This window comes from Calliopsis andreniformis, chromosome 6 (genome assembly GCF_051401765.1).
Source record: "Calliopsis andreniformis isolate RMS-2024a chromosome 6, iyCalAndr_principal, whole genome shotgun sequence".
NCBI classification, from domain to species: Eukaryota; Metazoa; Arthropoda; class Insecta; order Hymenoptera; family Andrenidae; genus Calliopsis; species Calliopsis andreniformis.
The window spans coordinates 1,077,682-1,097,459 of NC_135067.1; the positions used below are offsets into that span (position 1 = coordinate 1,077,682).

Genomic DNA, 19,778 nt, shown 5'->3' on the forward strand with positions numbered 1-19,778 from the left:
CTAAGTAATATATTGTTTATAACAGCCTGTATGTACATAACTTAGAATTATTTTCTTGTATTTTATTGCAGATGTATATTGAATAAATTAATTTATTAATAATTAATAAATTATTTCTATATCGACTTGGAGATACAATATGCTACTTTCAAAATAAATCAGAACAGGAGGGAATAAAAAAAAATAATAAGTTTTAATTTTTATAAAAGCATATTCTCCTACATACATACAAGAAAACAAATATTAATTTACCGTATATCGTAATATTAATATAGGAATGACGATATATCTGTAATGAGCGAACGCTGTTCGAATCAGTTGCTTGTACGAATTACCCTTAGGTGGGTGTCTCGTCCTGACACAATGATTTCGTGTTATATGGTTTCATTTACATATATAAACTTTATGACCTTGAAAAACCTTTGATGCCACTTCTTATCTCAACACAGCATAAAACACTAGTAAAACTGCTGAAAAATATTTAATTACTTTTTTTTCTATGTACACGTTGTTTATTGTTTGAAAGTTATTATATCGTGCAAACATAGAGCATTCATAGATTGAATGCTACTAGTTTACATTAGAGCGTATATTGTAATATTATGCTCAATGACTGGAAACAATTTAGTTCAAATTTTGCACATAATTAGTGCACAGCGTATACAATAAGTATCTCATGCATTATATAAGATGTTCACTAAGTACATGCAAATTTCAAATGAAACTGCTGATCCAAATGGTGAGGGTATTTTCCTAAATACGACATTTCTACACTTTGTCAACGTGTATATATATTGGTAATGATTGACACAATGTAGAATCGCCCTTGATATTTTACATATAAAAGACAGTATATTACTTTCCATGTATAAACACAAGTTAATGATCGTTGATAGTATTTGTGAAATCGATACATGATAACTATGAAACGATAATTAAATACTTCTTAAGTATATGACAAGTGGATGTTAAGAAGTGTTTTTAGTGGAAAAGATTTTCACATAATGCATATGTGTATACAATTATTTCAATTGAGAGAGAAAGAGAGAGAGAGAGAGAGAGAGAGAGAGAGAGAGAAGGAATAGAACTGTGCGGTTTGATTCACTTTGAAGACCTTCCATGTTTCCAGTGCTATTCAGTTGTCAACAGCACCGACAGCATCGAACAGGCTTATTTTACAATAAATTATATTATTCAGTTCTTCAGAATTAAAACAATTCACTTTAAACGTCCCTACATGTGTTAACGCTTAGAAAAGTAGCGTACTCATGCTGCCCATTTCGCTCTGCTCCTTGACAAATATTTCGAAGTACTGGTATATGATCGTAACCGCAAGCAAGATACCGGTACCAGAACCAATTGCGCCCAGGAAATCGGCTAATACGGATAAAGCACCGATACACAAACCACCAAACGCAGCAGCAATAGGAATGTATCTATTCAATTCGTGGATCATTGAATTATCCCTGTGACCTCTCATCACCATCTGCTGTTCTTTTAATTGTTTTGCAACCTGAAAAATAGATTTCAATTAAAGCAATAATATTTGAAAGAGTGAATCTTACAACAAGCTTACTCATAAATACATACAGCTTTAGCCGAACTGCCAGAGACTTCGATCCATGCCTTTGAGAAGAAAGCACAAGATCCAAGCATGAAAAGAACGTATAGGACGGCGTGAATAGGATCTTGAAGAATATGCCCCACAGATTCTGGTGGTGACAAATAGTAACATAATCCTCCAACGGGATAGGATCGTGCTGGACCACCACCACCGACGTCTGACCATACTCCAAGCAGGTTTACGATAATGTTTCCTTGGAATTTGACGGCCAGCATTTGTGAAATGACGTATAAATTGGACACCAGTGCAGATTGTAGAATGATTGGAATATTACTGGTGTAAAACAATTTAATTGGATAGCTGCTGTACTGGCCTCTGTATCTGGCAGATTTGATTGGCAAGTCAACACGGAAACCCTGTTAAAAAGAAATTCAATTGTAGTTTGCATAGTTTTCTTTCATTTGTTTCAAATTGAAAAAGTTTTGTGACATTACCTGGAAGTAAATTACAATAGCAAACACTAAAACTGTAGCAAGAAGATTCATAAGGTTAGGAAGATTTTGTCTGTAGAATGCCTCTCTGAGAGCCCGAACTTTGTCTTGTCTTGTGGCTAATAAGTGGAATAGTGCAATCACTGCACCTTCAAATTCCGTGCCTCGTCCTAAAATATTTGTAATTACGTAAATTAGTATAAACGATTTAGTCATATTTAACACAGCAAGTAAAATTTGATATTAAGTGCAATGAAACTGTACCAGTATTAACAGTAGCTGGAGAACATGCTTTCCATACTATTGTTTCACAAATATTTGTTGCAATGAACAGAGAAATTCCACTTCCTAATCCATATCCTTTCTGGAGCAATTCATCCAGCAATAAGACAATGAGTCCAGCAACAAATAACTGAATAATGATTAACAAACAAACTCCAGCTCCAATTTCTGTTGGATCACCATACATCCCAGTCATTACATACACAATGGCTTGGCCAACGGTGATAACCATACCAAACACTGTAAGAGAAAATTGACTTCGTCAATGAAAATAATTCAAATAAAAGATAAAACTTCTCAATAATGCATTTTATCTTTCTTACATTTCTGTGCGCCATTAAAAAGTGCCCTATCTTTTGGAGTATCTCCTACATCGATAATTTTTGTACCACCCAATAGTTGCATGATCAAACCAGATGTAACAATGGGAGAAATACCTAATTCCATGAGAGTTCCTCTATTTGATGCAAGTATAACACGGATCCAATAGAAAGGATCTGCACTGTCCGAAGACATGATTCCAAACAAAGGAATCTGTAAAGACAGAACATTATTAGTATCAATTATTCAAGTATAAATTCATCAAATATAACTTACCTGAAGAAATCACTTTGTTATCTGTTATAAAATGTATCTTACCTGACAACATACTAAGAAGATAAACAATGTGATTGCAGTCCATAATACTTTTTCCCGAAATTGAACCTACAAAAACATTTATATCATTGAACAATTATTAAAGAAACAGTTTAAGAGGGAGATTTTAAAGCACATATTTTAAAGCTGATCAACATTTAGCTGACAGATGGTTAATGGTGAAATAGCTCTATTTTGAAAAACGATTGCGTGCAAAAATACATTAATAAGTTTCACAAAACTGTAAATACAAGGAGTAGGACAGAAATAGATTGGCGTAAACTTACTTTTCGCCGTGGCTTCTCTATTTCCGGGAGTATACTGCAAAAAGGTTTTATCACTTCCAAAAATTTAACTGAAACAGATAAATATCGGAAATAGTATAGAAATAGTATAAAAATAGTAGAGAAATAATCGAGAATTCGAGAAATCGAACAATATGTGCTATGAAAGGCAAGAAATGGAGAGGTTACGGTCATGGTTAATATCGTGGCGATATAGACAAATACAAATATTTTCATATTTCTGAATGGAACTGGTTTCTACTTACATCCCATTTTGAATCCGAGGTATAATTACTCCAAACAACGCTTCTTACTAATGTCTGGATACAACACCGCCGTGGAGACACTCGAATGAAGAAAGAAAACGAGTAAACCCGGCCGCGTATGCTCGACTGGCAAACCGTAGCAAGTCGTGGCTCCCTTCAGCGACACGTATCAATATACTATTGTCACGTGACCTGATGATGTTGGCCGGCTCAGAAACGAAATTTACCAAGCGCACGTCAGATGGCGCTATAAACGCGTAGCGACACCTGTTAGATATTCACAAAAGAATCTATTAAACTTGTTTACCGACGAAATCCATCCATTTACAATTTAGAATAAAACTAGCGAATAACAAATAGCGAAGGATTTGTTCGTAAATAACGAATAACGATCGTATTCGAAGAAAAGTTATTGTTCATTTATGAACATGAAGCTTTTGCTTTGACAAAATTTAGTTATTATTGAGCTATAGGAAAAGTCAGGTGTATACTGAAAAAAATCTGTCGCGACGGCAGTTAGTAGTTTTCAGTTTTGAGTTTCGAGTCGTTTGTTTTGTAGGGTAAATGCGAAAGTTAAGAAATGGCGATGAACAATTGCTATACCGTCACTTGCATATGTTTAATCCTGTTTATTTAGTTATATTAGTTGATCGAGAATGAGTTGTCTTTGTTATTTTCGAAAATTTCGTTGTGTTTCGGTGTAAGTCTATCGTACGATGCCTTCGTAATTATATTTCATGTTTATTGCTACTATCATAGTAAATCAAATTTTAATAGTTTTTTGTACATTAGCTTTTGCAATATGTTAGAAGCATCCTATGGAATTTTTCTTTGCTGGGATAGGTTATCTTATATAAAATATATGGAAATAGAAAAGTGTGACATTTCTTTTGGACATTTGGTATAGATACCGTACTTTTAGTCGAGATAAGTGCAACAATTTCAATGAAAGCTACGTCGACTGAACATGTGTTTAATGTTTAAAATACAAAAGAAGTATTTAAAAATACCTACCTCAAAACATTTTTATGAAATGAGTCCTTCTCTTGCTTAACTCTACAATACGTAGAAAACAATCGACAAATATTTTCACATCTCTAGAAAGTATTATTTTACAAAAAAGAAAATATCAGAAGAAATTGCAATTACATATTCTATTTTTACTAATTTTTCAAATAAGAAATTAAATCAAGTTTGAATGAAAAGTTAGAAATTTTTCGAAATGCAGCATCTCTCTTAAAAACAGAAAATTTATAATTTCATTTGTTTAAATGTTGTCCGTCACAGACTTTACCCCTACAACATAAAAATGTAACTGCCATGTATCCAAATCATTTTGGTTACTTAACTTGAGAGTTACATAAAGGTAACATAAGGATAAAAATGTCCGCCTCATTAACCTAACGTTGTGATTTACACCAGCTACCTCAGGCTACATAAATATGTCACATTACTATGTAAATTTGATGTAACTCCGGAGTAAAGCACTAACCTTATTGTTACATAATGAATAATTACTTATAATTAATATTTATAGGACGCTTATTTGAATAAATAAAATATATTTTAATTCTTTTCATTAAACTATTATGTTTTATTTTATACAGAGTTGTTTTTTATACGTTGTCAGGTATCATATATGATTTAACCTATTTTTGTTTCATTTCAAATTTTGTTTTTCGCTACTGTCCTAAGTGGAACCATCCCTAGTCTTGTCTACAGGGTGTAACAAAAATGTCGCAGTTCCTTAAAAGGGGTGATTCAGGGGGTGATTTGAAACAACTTTTTCCTTAGCGAAAATGTAAGATGAGGCTTCGTTAACGATTTATTAATGAAAAACACCGGCCAATGAGAGCGCGAGTTTGCCGTTCGAGCGACTGCGGTAGCGTTGGGTACGCGCTGGGCGCTACGGTTGTACTCCGAACAAGAAAGTCGACATGCGTCGAAGGAAATAACATTAGTGTGAAAATATTTGCATAACGTATAAACGAAAAAGCAATGCAACAAAAGAAATGAACGGAGAATTGGAGAATTAACGTTGAAGATAGAAACGTTGAAAGTAGTCTGCGTTAGATTTAAAAAATAATAATCATTAATGAATTAAATGCAATTCATCTGTAGTTTGTAAATCTGTGTCACTGGGTCACTGTACCGATACTGGTCATCGACCTCTGGAATGGTTTATGGCAGGGTAGAATTTTTCCAAAGAAGCTCCTTGTACCCCCCACGTAGTTTAAGCACCTCAGACCTTCTTTGTTCGGACACTCCGAGATCATGTCTCCTTCGAAACCAAAGCAATAAAGCCATAAATTACCTAAACGCGTGCCCTAGCATAAACCATTTCGACAGTCGATGACCAGGATCGGTACAGTGACCCAGTGACACAGGTTTACAAACTACAGGTGAAGTTTGTTCTCTTCTTCCTTTATTTTTCGTTGTATTGCTTTTTCGTTTATACGTTATGCGAATAAGAGATTTACATATTCGTATTTTTACGTTGCACGTAGTTTTCCTCGATTTTAAGTAATTATTCACTTCAAGTGATAAACAAAAAAAGGACTCGGTGTTATTTATTATGTCGCTTTCAGTTTTCATACTAATGCTATTTTCTTCGATGTATGACGACTTTCTTGTTCGGAGTACAACTGTAGCATCTAGCGCGCGTACCCAACGCTACCGCGGTCGCTCGGACGGCAAACTCGCGCTCTCATTGGCCGGTGTTTTTCGTTAATAACTCGTTAACGAAGCCTCATCTTACATTTTCGCTAAGGAAAAAGTTGTTTCAAATCACCCCCTAAATCACCCCTTTTAAGGAACTGCGACATTTTTGTTACACCCTGTATATCAACATCTATTTCTCTGAAATTTTCAAATGTATTTAGGACTTTATCCAAAAAAAATGTTTTACATAATAATGTACATATATTATTAATACAAGATATTACTATAAAAGTCCGATAAATTCAATATGTAAATACTTTTTATTATTTTTACTAATCATAAATTTGACGTTAATTTTATTTTTACGAAAGTTCTGTTTTGGTTGTTACGCTGTCGCAGTTCGAATCGCACGTTACTGCACCTTATACTACAAAATAGGAATACAGTTTCACTTTTTACTACCCTTCACTCATAATCATGCATACGAAAAGATTCGAACTTTAGAGTAATTAATGCTAAGATATTTTATCTGAGAAAGTAGAAAAAATCTATTTACATGTTTTTATTGTATGTGGTATGTGAGCGAGTTGGTATGCTTAGTGATAAGAATGATTGTTGCTAGATGAACCATTTCCGTGAGTGAGGAGCGAATAAAATGTGTTTAGGTGAATGTCGAAGAATTTCGTGCGACTGTTTAGATTGAGTGTGGAGTGTCAGAGGTTTCAGAGAATGCATTTTCTCTCAACCCCTCTTGGCCTTTTACTAAATCACGATTCATCTTATTTAACGCATCGAGGAATTTGCATATCTTATCATCTGCTTTGTGCCGCTGATCATAGCCTAGCAGAAGTTTGCTCGGTGACGTGGCAATAGATTTATTAAAAGTGTTATTAATAACATATTGAACACGGGTTAAATGTTTTTACCATTTGTCTGGCGAGTCTACTATTTTGGCCACGGAGATGCAACTGCAGTTTTTACGTGGTTTATGTTGTTTTGTTTTGTTCTGTGAAGTTTTGAAATTCATTGGTCGTAAATCTAGTGCCCCGATCAGTTACTATTCGGGTCGGTATACCGAATAAATGAAATAAATTGGTTAAGTACTTAACTATTTCCTTTGAACTAGTTGTCTTGGTAGGATACAACCATACAAATTTTGTGCAAACATCAATGATGGCGATTTTGAATAATTTTTTCCTTTGCACACAATAGGCGGTCGGTCTTAGTTTTCAAAGTATTTGCAAAAAACTTTTTGTACTCCACAGTTGAATTGTACCTTATATGTATACGTTATCGACAGGGTATACGTGAGGCCGTCGCAGCCGTTTATCATATGAAACGAGTGTTTAATTCTTTTGTCGATTGATATATCGTACCAAACAGTGCCAAACACATTGCCTTCGGGGAAGTTCAAAGTTTTGAAAGCGCGAGTGGGGGCTCGGCCTCTTCCCCTGTACTCCCACTCCGTAAAAGAGCCTAACCCAGATCAACTCTGATCCGTCTTTTTTTCGAGTTAGGAGAATATTGACGTGTATGGAAACATTATGGAAAATATGGAATGAACATTGCGTTGAAATTCAACATTGAAACTGGCCAAGTTTAATCTTTTAGTTTGCTCGTTATATAAGTTGCCTGTCGGCTGCTGCGACGTGTCCATAGAAACAATAGATAAGTGGAAGCATCAGATTCATAGTACATAAAATTTCTTGCAAATATCTCGGAAACTAAGTCCGACCGTCTGTTATGTGTGAAAGAAAAAGTTGTTCAAAATCACTTCCTTCATAATATATTTAAAAATCATCAAAATCAGTAAAGAACCAGTATATCAAAAATTTGACCGAAGAAAATTCAATGGAGCGCACTCTGGTCATGATTAAACGAGATTCTCTTAATATTTAGTAATATACAGTTTTATGTAATTTAAACGAAGTAATGACCAGAGTGCGCATCATTGAACTTTCTTCTTTTGAATGAATCTTTACTCAGCTCAAAATCTTCTCATATTTTTCTCAAATTTTTTCGGTAATGCCACCTCTCTGCCATATACATATATATACACATATATATTATATATATATATTATATATATTATTTTTAACTTACTATTATTTTTTAAAAACATATGTTGGTATTTAGTTACGTAATGAAATATATGTAAATGTTGATTCCTCTCCCCCGCAGACCCCTTCATTTCGCATTATCGAATGTGGTATACCTACTTTGACTCATAAAATGATTTAACAGTTAATCGCATAACACATGAAATTTATAGCTTACATCAGACCTGGATAAGAACTCTGACCATTTTTAAAAGCAAGCCTAATAAAAAAGTTTTACTATTAAGTTTAAAACATAAAAATATAATAATTGAAAAAAATATAAAACTTTTTCTGGAAACAGTAATATTTTATAATAGCACCAAGTATGGCGTGGATATACTTGATCAATTGGGCCGAAAATATAGTGTTAAAGCAGGCTCTTGCAGATGGTATCTACAAGTTTTCTATAACATTTTAGATTTAGCAGCTATCAATACTTGGATTCTATACGAAGAGACCACTCATGTAAATATTTCAAGAAAAGATTTTGTTTTCCAATTGGCTGAAGAGCTAAGAAGTAAATATAGAGAAGATGTCGAGAACACTTCTATTGTATTAACAAAAATTCATACTACTGACGCACAGAAGAATTGTCAAGTTCAAGAATCATGTAATAGAAATAGATGTAAGAGCCTTTGTGCTAAATGTAATCGAAATGTTTGCGGAAAATGTATTTCAAAAACAGAATTTATATGTAAAAAATGTTTTCAATGAATTTCTTAATAATAAATCTTTCATTTAAATTGATTTGGAACTATTGTCTTTGTAAAAAATTTCAATTTTCTTATATGAATCAAATTGGCTCACTTCAGTAAAAATAGGTATATAATCAACATTCATAAATCTATTTAGTATTCAAATTCTGAAAAAAATTAATAGAATTATATAATTAGTAAAAATCTTTGTTTCATCTTTCCTTTAATATAAAAACTTAGTTGGTCAAAATAATTCAATTAAATGTATGTACATATACATGTGCATAACCAATACGTTGATCATATGAAATACCTATAGAGCCAAATGTACGCACCTATGTTCGACCTTCTGCCACCTTCTAACATCCCCATAAGGTTGTTTATTCGTTCTCTGTTCTCGGTGTTCAATTCTTGAGTTTGCCTTCAAAGCAGGTTTCTTTGTCATTCCCCAATTATTCAGAACACTGGTGAAGACAGGAGACCAACGACCGTTACCAGTAACAATATAACTAATGCATACTTATACCCTGTTCCTCGCATCGCAATATTATAAACCGTTATACCACCGCTTAACTCGATGTTCTCCTGATCATGTGAGGCCGAATGTTTCGAAGTTCGTGAGTCATTAGAAGCCTGTTTGGAATACATCGATTCCCATAATACATAAAACACTTCTATATATTTATGTACCTTCAATTGCACTAGAAGCTCATGGCTGGAGAAGCATACAAATAACTTGCAAGTTACCATTAATAGTTAATTTATACATTTTTTAAAAGTTGTTCATGTGAAGTTACAACTTGTGCGAATGATACGAGTTATACTTTATACACGGCAGTGTACCTCGACAATAATTTTTGTATAGAATAATATTTTTTCATTATAATTTTTTATTTAATGTTACAGTTCTGAAATATTTATAACGATGCAAAATTGTTCTATAGAGTATACTATATAATAGATATAGTTTTAAGATTGCACATTCTAATAAAATAAATGTAACGTAACATAAAGAAAATACGTATCTTATCCATTCATACATTAATAATATTAATTTAATATGCATTGAAAGTTTGATGAGGCTGCATTCTTAAACCCAATGTATGGTACAGAAACTTCATACATAATCTCCTGGTGTTTCATACTCTCAGTTTGGTATCAAATGGCTGCCGATACAAGGCCGCTTACAAGTTTAAATGAAGAGCTATATAACCTCTTGGTTTGCTCCGAGTCAACGGAAGACACAAAAGTACATCTTCAATCTTCGTTGTGCCTCCTCCATTCCCTTGTGCTTTCCTATTCGACTAGCCGTTTCTGTTTCTTTTCTGAAGCGGCAAATCCTTTCTACCCTTCGAGAATCAACAAAGGGCTGACCTTCCTGCAGCCAGATGAGATTCTCCTACTGATGCATCCCTGATCCTTCTGGAATCGGCTTCAGCGACAAAGTCGAGTTTTGCCAACAGATCGAATTATTAACAAGAATTCAAATACCGTTTTACGTAGATATCTTACAATAAGACATCAATGCAACGGTATTTTGTTTAGCTATTTCTCCAATGTAATTAAGACTTCAGTTGTACAGTTATTTCCTTCTTAAAAAGTATTTTACAATACTCATAGATTAGGTTTTGGTATAAATATTAATTTGATTTGTAATGTTTTTTTTCCAGTTATGCTCTCTATCACATTTATAAATGTATTAGTACTACAATTATAGTATACTGTTTATTTATTATATTTTAGAAATAACTTAATTTCAAAGTTCCTTAATAATCTAAGTATGAAATTTAAATATCAAGCATATAAAATACAAATATTGTATAATAATTGTAAAAATAAAAATACTGATTACTTCATTGTATGTACGTACACATACAAACCGTTCACAGATTAAATTGATTACCTCTACTTTTAGAATTTTTAAAAATTGTTAAAGTCTTAACTTTACCGTGAAAATGCAAGTACATAATTGATGCTTAACTTGTTATATTTAAAATAAATATAAATATTTTTGTTTTGTGAAGTTAACCGATTTGGTAAATAAGCAATCTCATGTAAGCAGTATCAAGCAAGACCAAATACATAATACGTTTTACGTATGTGTACACACATTTTTCGAAGAAATAAGAAGTTTAAGGGATGAGCCAACTTTACATACTTCTATGCTTCCCTGATCGAAGATGTTTCGTGTTACACGTGGCTGTAAGCCTCAAACGCTTTGGATAAATATTGAAGCACTCCAACATAAACTGTTTCGGGGAAATGCATGCTAGTAAACCAGCTGCTTCATAATTTCATGTTGGGTTCATGTAAAATTAGCATATTAATAAGAAAGACGGCGACAGCGGTCAGGATAGTAGGATGAAATCGCAGGAGGATCATCGCCACGACTCCTCCTTCTACTTTCCAGGATCCTTCATGACTCCTCTGTTCCTCTGTGTTCCTGATCATCGAGTCTCCGCATTTAGAACTCAATGGAGCGAATCTAATTGCAGTTATTATGATGATGCGGAAGATATAACGGAAGACCTGAAAGAAAAAAATGTTCTCTTCACGGTGTTTTAATTTTTAACGATACGTCGGCTTACTACATATTACAGTTGCGTTCTATGGTAATATTATTATTTTAAAAATACGGTAAATTATTTATAATACAAAATATTTTCCAAGCTTGAAATATTCTTTTGTTATTTTTGTAAATTTAGCGTGTTTCAGTTTAGAATTGAGTGTTACTAAATGGAAGAGCAATTTATTTCTTGTAAAACGAGAAGGACTTTTCAGTGCAAAATAATGATTAAAAGAAGAGGGAACACTCTAGAAGATTTTATCCAATTTGAAGACATGCAGATGCCAACCTGTTTTCGGCAGAACACTCTGTAGTAATTATGATCTCCTGTTAACAGGGATATCACTTTTCATTTTTTTCATATCCCATCCTCGAGTTTCGATGGTTTGGGGTTAAAGAACCCACTATGTGTGCCATATGTATATACATATGCACACATACATCTTTTCTATTTTCTATAAAATATCAATCGTTTCACCATAAATACATTCTGAAGCTCAAGAATTACTTACATAAATATACAATACCTATTCACTTCGTAAACATTATCACTTAAAAATAAATTGTTTTCAATTAAAAGTATAATGTATTATTCCCGGAAATAATCTTCACAATTATATAATTTTATTTAAAAAGGAAAAGAGCCTTAATGACGTAAATATATAGCTTTGATATAAACAGGAAAAAAGAAGTCTACAGGGAATAAAGAAAAAAAGGGGTTATCGAATTGGTTTAACTTCTTACTCACCCTTTGATAGATGTGTTTATATGTTTCGTTTAAATGGCAACCAAGACATATCCTTCATGCTATTCTGTGACCCTGATACAGAGCGTATCGTGATTTGCTCTTGATGCTGCCTTTTCTCCCTTTCTTTTACTTGTCAGCTGGATCCTCAAGAGGAAATATGTATATGCGAACAATAGCTTGGAAATATGAGTTCCTGATTGCGGATGTATCGAGGACGATTCAACCTTCTCGATTCTAGCGTCTCTGAGCTTCCAGGCTGAACATCAATACATTTGTAACATCTTTTCGTCTTGCCGATGGAACAACCACTTATCTATGTGTAGATTGTCTTTTTGGGACTGTAAGGGCCAGCGAAAATATTACATAAAAATAACTGGTCTAATCGCGATCATAAGAAAACATTAACATAATGCAAATATGTAAGTTATGCGATGTCGTTATTTTGTAAAGCAACTATTGCAGTAAACAGGTACTTACTTAATTAGAATGCTTTGTCAGACGTGTCCAAAGAAAAACGAGACGTTAATATTTGAAGGAGCATGATGCGAAAGTCACAAGAGACACGGTGTGAACAGAAGCGCATTTGGTACCATGTTACATGCGCAGTGTAAACAACTCCGTTACATCAGTGTAGCAGGAGCGCAAAGTGAGCGAGGAGATACAGGAGCAGGAAAGGCATGAATCGAAGGTATATATTTCTATAATATAAATCCCCAACCTCTATTAAAGTATACTACATAAAAGTTGGTCTAATATGTTTATCTGAAGCAACAAGCTTTTTGATACAATTTCTTTAGATGTCAAGCACTTATAGTATACACTTCCTAGTTTTCATTCGTGTATAGGTATACATAGATATTTACAAACGATTTTGTATTAATATTTAATTTATTAATCTATTATACTACATTTTTTTGTAAATAAGTTACGAACATTATATAAATGAAGTGATAAAATGATACTTTGAATTTAGACAAATATCTGCAGAATAAAGAACTCATAATGTATAGAATTCACTACATATCAGTTTCCTTAACCTTAATTTGGGATCAAAATTAACTCTAATTCTTCATTTGATGATACAAACTTTAGCTAAGTATAAACATAAATAATAAGGGATGAAGCTCGTCATACAGCTGATCATACGATGATTTAAATCTAACAGTAAATTGAGCTTTTGAGGAGCTTCGTATTAGAGGCGGTACAATCCTGTAGTGGTTATTTTATCATTCACATTTTAGGATAGCGAATTCATATCTTTCATATATCGTAAGATAGGGAAGCAGAATGTTCAAGAGCTTCAGGTTATGGCGTAGTCGACATATTTTCATGGAGTGCTGTATCTCACCATGGCAACACCCTAGTAGCCACCATGAACTCTAATTCATGGGTGAAGTATCAAAACTATAGATATATGTATATGACGATACAGGTTCATGTAGCAATCAAAGTAGAGAATAAATAGTCACTCTATTTACTGTAAATTAGATTCATATTTGACATGGATTCAGTACTTTGCATGTAGGTAATAATTATTTTATACTTAGGGGAGACTAGGGACAAACGTAACATGGGACGAATTAACAAACGTTATATGTAAAAAAAAGTAGATGGAAGATTTTTTACGATTTTTACAATTATAAGTTAGATTAACATGTAAAACACGTTTATGAAAAATACTACTAGTAGGGATAAAAGTAACAAGTTATCAAGATTTCCAGCTTTTCAACTTTGACATACAATAAAAGTACTCCAATTTGACTACAAGACAACAAAAATAAAATATCGACAAAAATGGACTTCACCCCCTGTGATTTTCAAATACATTCGTGAAAAAAAACAGATTGCGGGCTGGCTTCTTAAAAGTTTATGTTAAGTTTATGATGACATTTATGTTTATTTTTACCTTCTAAATAAATACAAATACCTTACAGAAGTATTTTTTCTATATGACTTAATTTCCTCATTACCTATCACTACTTCATATTATCGCATGATACTTTCGTTTCTAAATGTAAGGAAAGAACTAACAAATGATATACTCTAAAAATTTGAAAATATTGGTGTAAACAATTGCTAACCTTTTAAGTTGATTATCTGGTTAAATAATGTAGGTTTACTGTCGTGCACGACTTTTTTTATAAATTCTATAGAACTTAGAAGTTACAGAGTCAAAAACGACTGTTGTTACATTTGGCCCTGGTCTCCCTTACTTATCAGACAAATGTAAAATAATATGTATTTCTTTTTTAACATCTTTAGTATGTATAGAAATAAAATGTTATATTTGAATAAGATTAATTTCAATTAATTACCTATTACCATATTAATGGTCTATTTTACTACATACTCATAATGATCATTGCATATTAGTTACCTATTAGGTGGGTATCTATATACTATTCATCTACAAACTTTTTATCCAAATCTACAATTTTTTACGGATTCTTATCTTATAGGAGGAAAGAAGAAATTTGTATATATACTTAATACTTTTTTACTAGACTTTGTCTTAAAAAGATATCTAATAAAATAACATCTTTTTTAATTCTGCAATTCCTAAAGTAGTGGGTGAAGTAAATATATGATAAAAACTAAATTTATTTAATTTTTCGTAATTATTAGATGCTAAGGTAAAATCAATTAAAATTCCACTTTTTTATGTTTTCAAAATACTTTCCATTTTGTGTTAAGTAATGATACAATTCATTCTGAAATGTTTTTCCGTATTTTAAAGTTTCTTTTGTAATATTTCTGCTTCTTTTTATTATTCTATTTCTTAAATAAAAGATTTTTTTGAATCCAATCAGCAACTATTACTTAAGAATTAAAATGCTAAAACAATAAAGGATTGCGAAACCTATTAGAGAAATTTGTAGAAAAGTGAGAAGTGAATTTAAGAACAAAATGTTATAAATTAAAAATGAAAAATAATTGTTGTACAAAATTAAATTTGATTTCCTTTATACCACCAGGAAACAATGAAAGATTACTTTAAAGATTAAGAAGTCACGTAAAAAAGTGAAATTTTAACTGATTTTGTTTTGTCAAACAAATTTAGTTTGTATTTTGGTATTATATAATTTTCCACCTTCTACTTTAGAAGTTACAAGATTAAAAAAATGTCTTTTATTAAATAACTTTAAGATAAAGTCTGATAAACCATTTACAAAACAGGTACAAAAGCTTCTTCTTTTTCCAGGTATGATAAAAATTTGCAAAAAATGTTGCTGCCTGAAAAAAACGGCCTGCAAAGAATGTTAAAATCATTCAACAAATCTAAAATAAATAGTATGTATATCTATAGTTGTATTCCCTGATTGAATTCGTGAAAGTTTTGTATTTAATGTTTTTTGAAAAAAACATTGTTTCGAGATTTTTTTAATGAACTTCTACGTTGCATCAACTGCATGGTGTGATAATTTGCGACGACTGCGATAACACTTTAGATTGAAATATTTTAATATTTCAAATATTTTAGGAAGGAATATTTTAGGTATAAAATAACTCGAGATAGGTTATTTACTATTATTAAGTTACTTACTATTATTTACTTACTATTATTCATGTGAAATTTGGTACGAGATACTACACACTTAGGATAAATATTTTAGGAGAATGATCTACTATAACTTAGGAGGAGACATTAAGATGGGAAATTTTCAAACAAATATGTTATGTTAGTATTATATAACAAGGTACCTAAGTATATATTGTGATAAAATTTATTTAGGTATATTTCTTGTCTCTTTCGCATTACAAATTATCAGGTTAACAAACTTAAATTTAATACGAACATATTTGTGAGACCAGTACATTTCATAACTACATTTCTTAATGCTAAGAAAACTAAATAGGTAATGTACTATTCTTCAGTTTTGAAAGCAATCACTGTACCTTGCTTTTTTTTCGTGAAATTATTACGTACATTACATACGGGTACACTGTTCGTTCCTTGACAAAAATGACAATTTATTCAATAGAAATGTTTTAACGAATTATTTCAGTGAGAAACAAACCATCATTCTCAACAACTTTGTATTCATAAAATTAATAAATATAGATGAAAAATTCATGACTATATGTAATGTCATTTTTATTATTATAACAGCTTCAAAAGGTATGTGCAACATGATTCGAGAATCCTATATTCAGCTTGCAACAGATGATAAGATCCTGTTCGAAATGCGTAGATGTGTCTTGTTGAAGAAAAAGCGGAAGAGGAGGGTATGCATAAATAACGCTTAATTCTCTCAAATAAACAAAAATATTGTAGTAAACTTCTACTACTCCTTTTTCCTTTCTTCGTATTATATAATAGACATTTTACTTCAACCTTACTTTCTCACATCTCTGTTGTTCACATGTGCATGCATGCACGATATACATACATACTTACGTATGTATATCATTTAATTCGATAAATAGAAAGGTCAATGCCTCCTTAACCCAATGATGACGTCATATCATGAGGCCAATAGTTGTGCATCGTCAATATTAAAGACCTTGATACGAGATTCTTGACTTCGCAGTTCATCGATGATCCAAAGCCATGGTTAGCCAGAATCAGGAGCTTGCAAAAACCCGTTTGCCCTGCTATCCTGGATGGTCAGAAGGAGAAGAACTGGTGGGGCTAGTTCCCTCGACCCTTGATGGCCCTTCCGGACAACCATGAGCTCTTGGCGCGGAAAGTCGAAGGGAAAAGAGGTTTCAAGGCCAAATGAGCTCCAGCCACCTGCTGCGATCCTGCTGAAAATGCGTGGGCGCGGTCTCCCCGAGGGCTGGCCGAGGCCAGCGAAAGTCGCACCCTTTTTCGACTGGTGTGTGCCTGGCCCTTTCGTCCAACCTCGTGCGACCATCTGTCCCCTACCAACAGCGCTATAACACCGCTTAGCCGCTGCCCCCCACGACCACTCCACCTTTCCTCCTTTTGATCCTTCAGGAACGATTTATCCCTCGAAAGGGACTCTTGGCGCAGGCGCACAGGAACCAGCATAATAGAGCAACGTTTCATACTTTGCATTTATTGTATAGGGTGCTAGATTGCAACACGTTTGAACATGATATGTAGTGAATTATAGTTGAGCTTACTGAAAGGAAAATTGAGAAAATTGGCAAGAAAAAGGGTTGCAATAATTACTTAACCCTGGTGCACTATTCAGATAACAATTGCATGGAGATATAATTGAATTTTTGCCGTATAAAATATCTACTGTAAATTATATTTCATGTAAATTGTATTTTATATAAATTGAATTTTGATTAAAAAACCATTAAAGGTTAAAATTAGATTCTTGAGTAAATTGATCCGAAGAGTACTTAAACCAATTAACTCATTAATTGACACTATTGCCATTTGCAGAGTGCTGTTATATAATAGAAGTTGCAGTTTATCAGATTACTCTCACTTTTATGGCCTTAACATAATACCACCCACCAACACGTTTCACGCATGCTCTTACACCCTAATCTGTCTATCGATATACAGAGAGTTTACTGGAAAGGGGGATACCGTTGCGCAATGCGCCGTGTCCGATTCATTATAACGTTTTCCTCCCCTCAGAGGTTCCAACCCTGTCTTTACGCTTCCCAGAATTTCGATTCGCCAGACTACGCTTGAGGGGTTGATTTGTGGCATTCATCGCCAATAGGGAGACAAGCACCCTCCAGATTCAAATTCGTCCCTGATGGCTTCGATTCAATCACGCCTCCTTTCAAGATTCTTTGATTTGAATACTTTAAAACTGAAAAATTTTCAGTTACTATAATTTAGAAATTTCTGTAAATATTGTAATAAAAAAATTTCTATTACATATACTAGTTGAGCTTTTTACAGGCCAAAGCGATTTCAACTTTTTGAATTTTTTAAAATATTAGTGTCAAAGCACTTAACTGATGTTTAACTTTTTATGTATATTTTAAACAAATATTAATATTTTTGTTTTGTGGAGTTAATTAATTCGACAAATAAGCGGCTCAATTATGATATTACGAATAGATATAACTATTATTTAATTAAAATTAATATTATATTACGTGGAAACGAAAAAAATAGAATTTGTATTAAATGGTGTCATACCTATTTATTTATTAAATTTTTAAACTTAAATTCTTAAACTTAAGCCTTTAAGATAACGCTTTTTACGAAAATATTTATTCTACCTACTTAACTTGTTTCCTTATGCGCATACATATACATTATGAATATTTTGAAGGTTCATAGAGTAATTGTTTAAACAGTTGAAAGCAATGGGGAGACTACAGCTCCCAGCCTCACCATTTAAGAGGTATTTTTTCATGTACTAATTGTAAAATAAAATCATTTTAGATTTATTAATAGTTTTCTTCAAAAGTCACATTTATTGTGGAGATTTAGAATTTACTTTGACCCAAGGATTAAAAACAACTGTGCTTCATAAAATCTTAAAATGTAAGGAACATTTTAGTATATCGTTTCATTATGTAGTATATTTAGTATTATATATTAATTAGGCCCTGCATTTAAAACATTATCATATTATTATACATACCTGCTATTAGTTATACACATTTTATAATTCATATCTAAGTGAACTACATCCACCAAACTGTATTTGTCTTACAACTATGTAGGATGTAGGTACAATTATTCATTATAAGCCTTACCTAATTTCTCATAAAACATTGAAAATAAATTACTAGTGCAGCCTCAGCTTTTGCGATATTACTAAACTGACATATGAACCAAAATACTAGAACAATTCTGTAGTCAGATGACAAAACTTGATATATCAATCTAATTTTTCAGTATAGCTATTTTAAAACTAGGTAAACGTGTCACGAATCGCCACCCCACTTTTTACTTAAACTACATGATATAGAGGTATTACCTTTTGTAAACTGATAAATCTCATCTATATGCATATGGTAGAGAATCTCTACTTACATATCTCGTAAAAAAGAGAAAGACAAAGTGACATACCAGGTTTGGTTATTTAACTACAGCAGTTAGGTAAGACTTCTAATTGTTTTGTATAGATATTAAACCTGTGGTTATAAGGCAAAACGACTTATGCTACATTTTCAGAAAATTCGAGTTGAGACCTGAATTGAAATCTAAAATATAAGATTTGTATTTTAAAAAAGAAGAAAGGGCATTAAAAGAATCTTTTTCACTTAAATATAAGGATTCGAGAAGACCCAAGTCCATAAGACAGTATTGAAGAGGAAAACTTGAAACTCCAGATCTCGAAAACGAAAACATGTGGCTTACGTGATTTTATCTTAGAACTACAGAAATACGTACCTATTCGGAAACCTATTCAGTACCTCCCTCAGCGCAACAGGTTTAACCAGCCAAGGCTAAGTTCACACTCTAGTCGCGTCAGCAGGGTTCGTTCCTTCGCCTTCCTGTGTTCCTATTCAAAGAGCGGGGGCGGCTCCCGCGGAGGGCAGGCCGTCAAACTCGCGGGGCGGAACCATGACATGAAGAGGCGGTGCGGAATCG

General features: G+C 32.7%; 1 protein-coding gene across 1 annotated transcript; it reads right to left on the reverse strand.

The window, feature by feature from the left end:
• Positions 1 to 187: 187 nt before the first annotated feature.
• Sec61alpha (SEC61 translocon subunit alpha) lies at positions 188 to 3,658 on the reverse strand. The gene is made up of 8 exons (XM_076380188.1): positions 3,524 to 3,658; positions 3,261 to 3,328; positions 2,977 to 3,042; positions 2,661 to 2,871; positions 2,320 to 2,577; positions 2,059 to 2,225; positions 1,591 to 1,980; positions 188 to 1,513 (listed from the first exon to the last, which is right to left on the reverse strand). Exons 1-8 carry the CDS (start codon positions 3,528 to 3,530, stop codon positions 1,250 to 1,252), a joined length of 1,431 nt encoding a protein of 476 aa, XP_076236303.1. The 5' UTR covers positions 3,531 to 3,658; the 3' UTR covers positions 188 to 1,249.
• Positions 3,659 to 19,778: the final 16,120 nt, after the last annotated feature.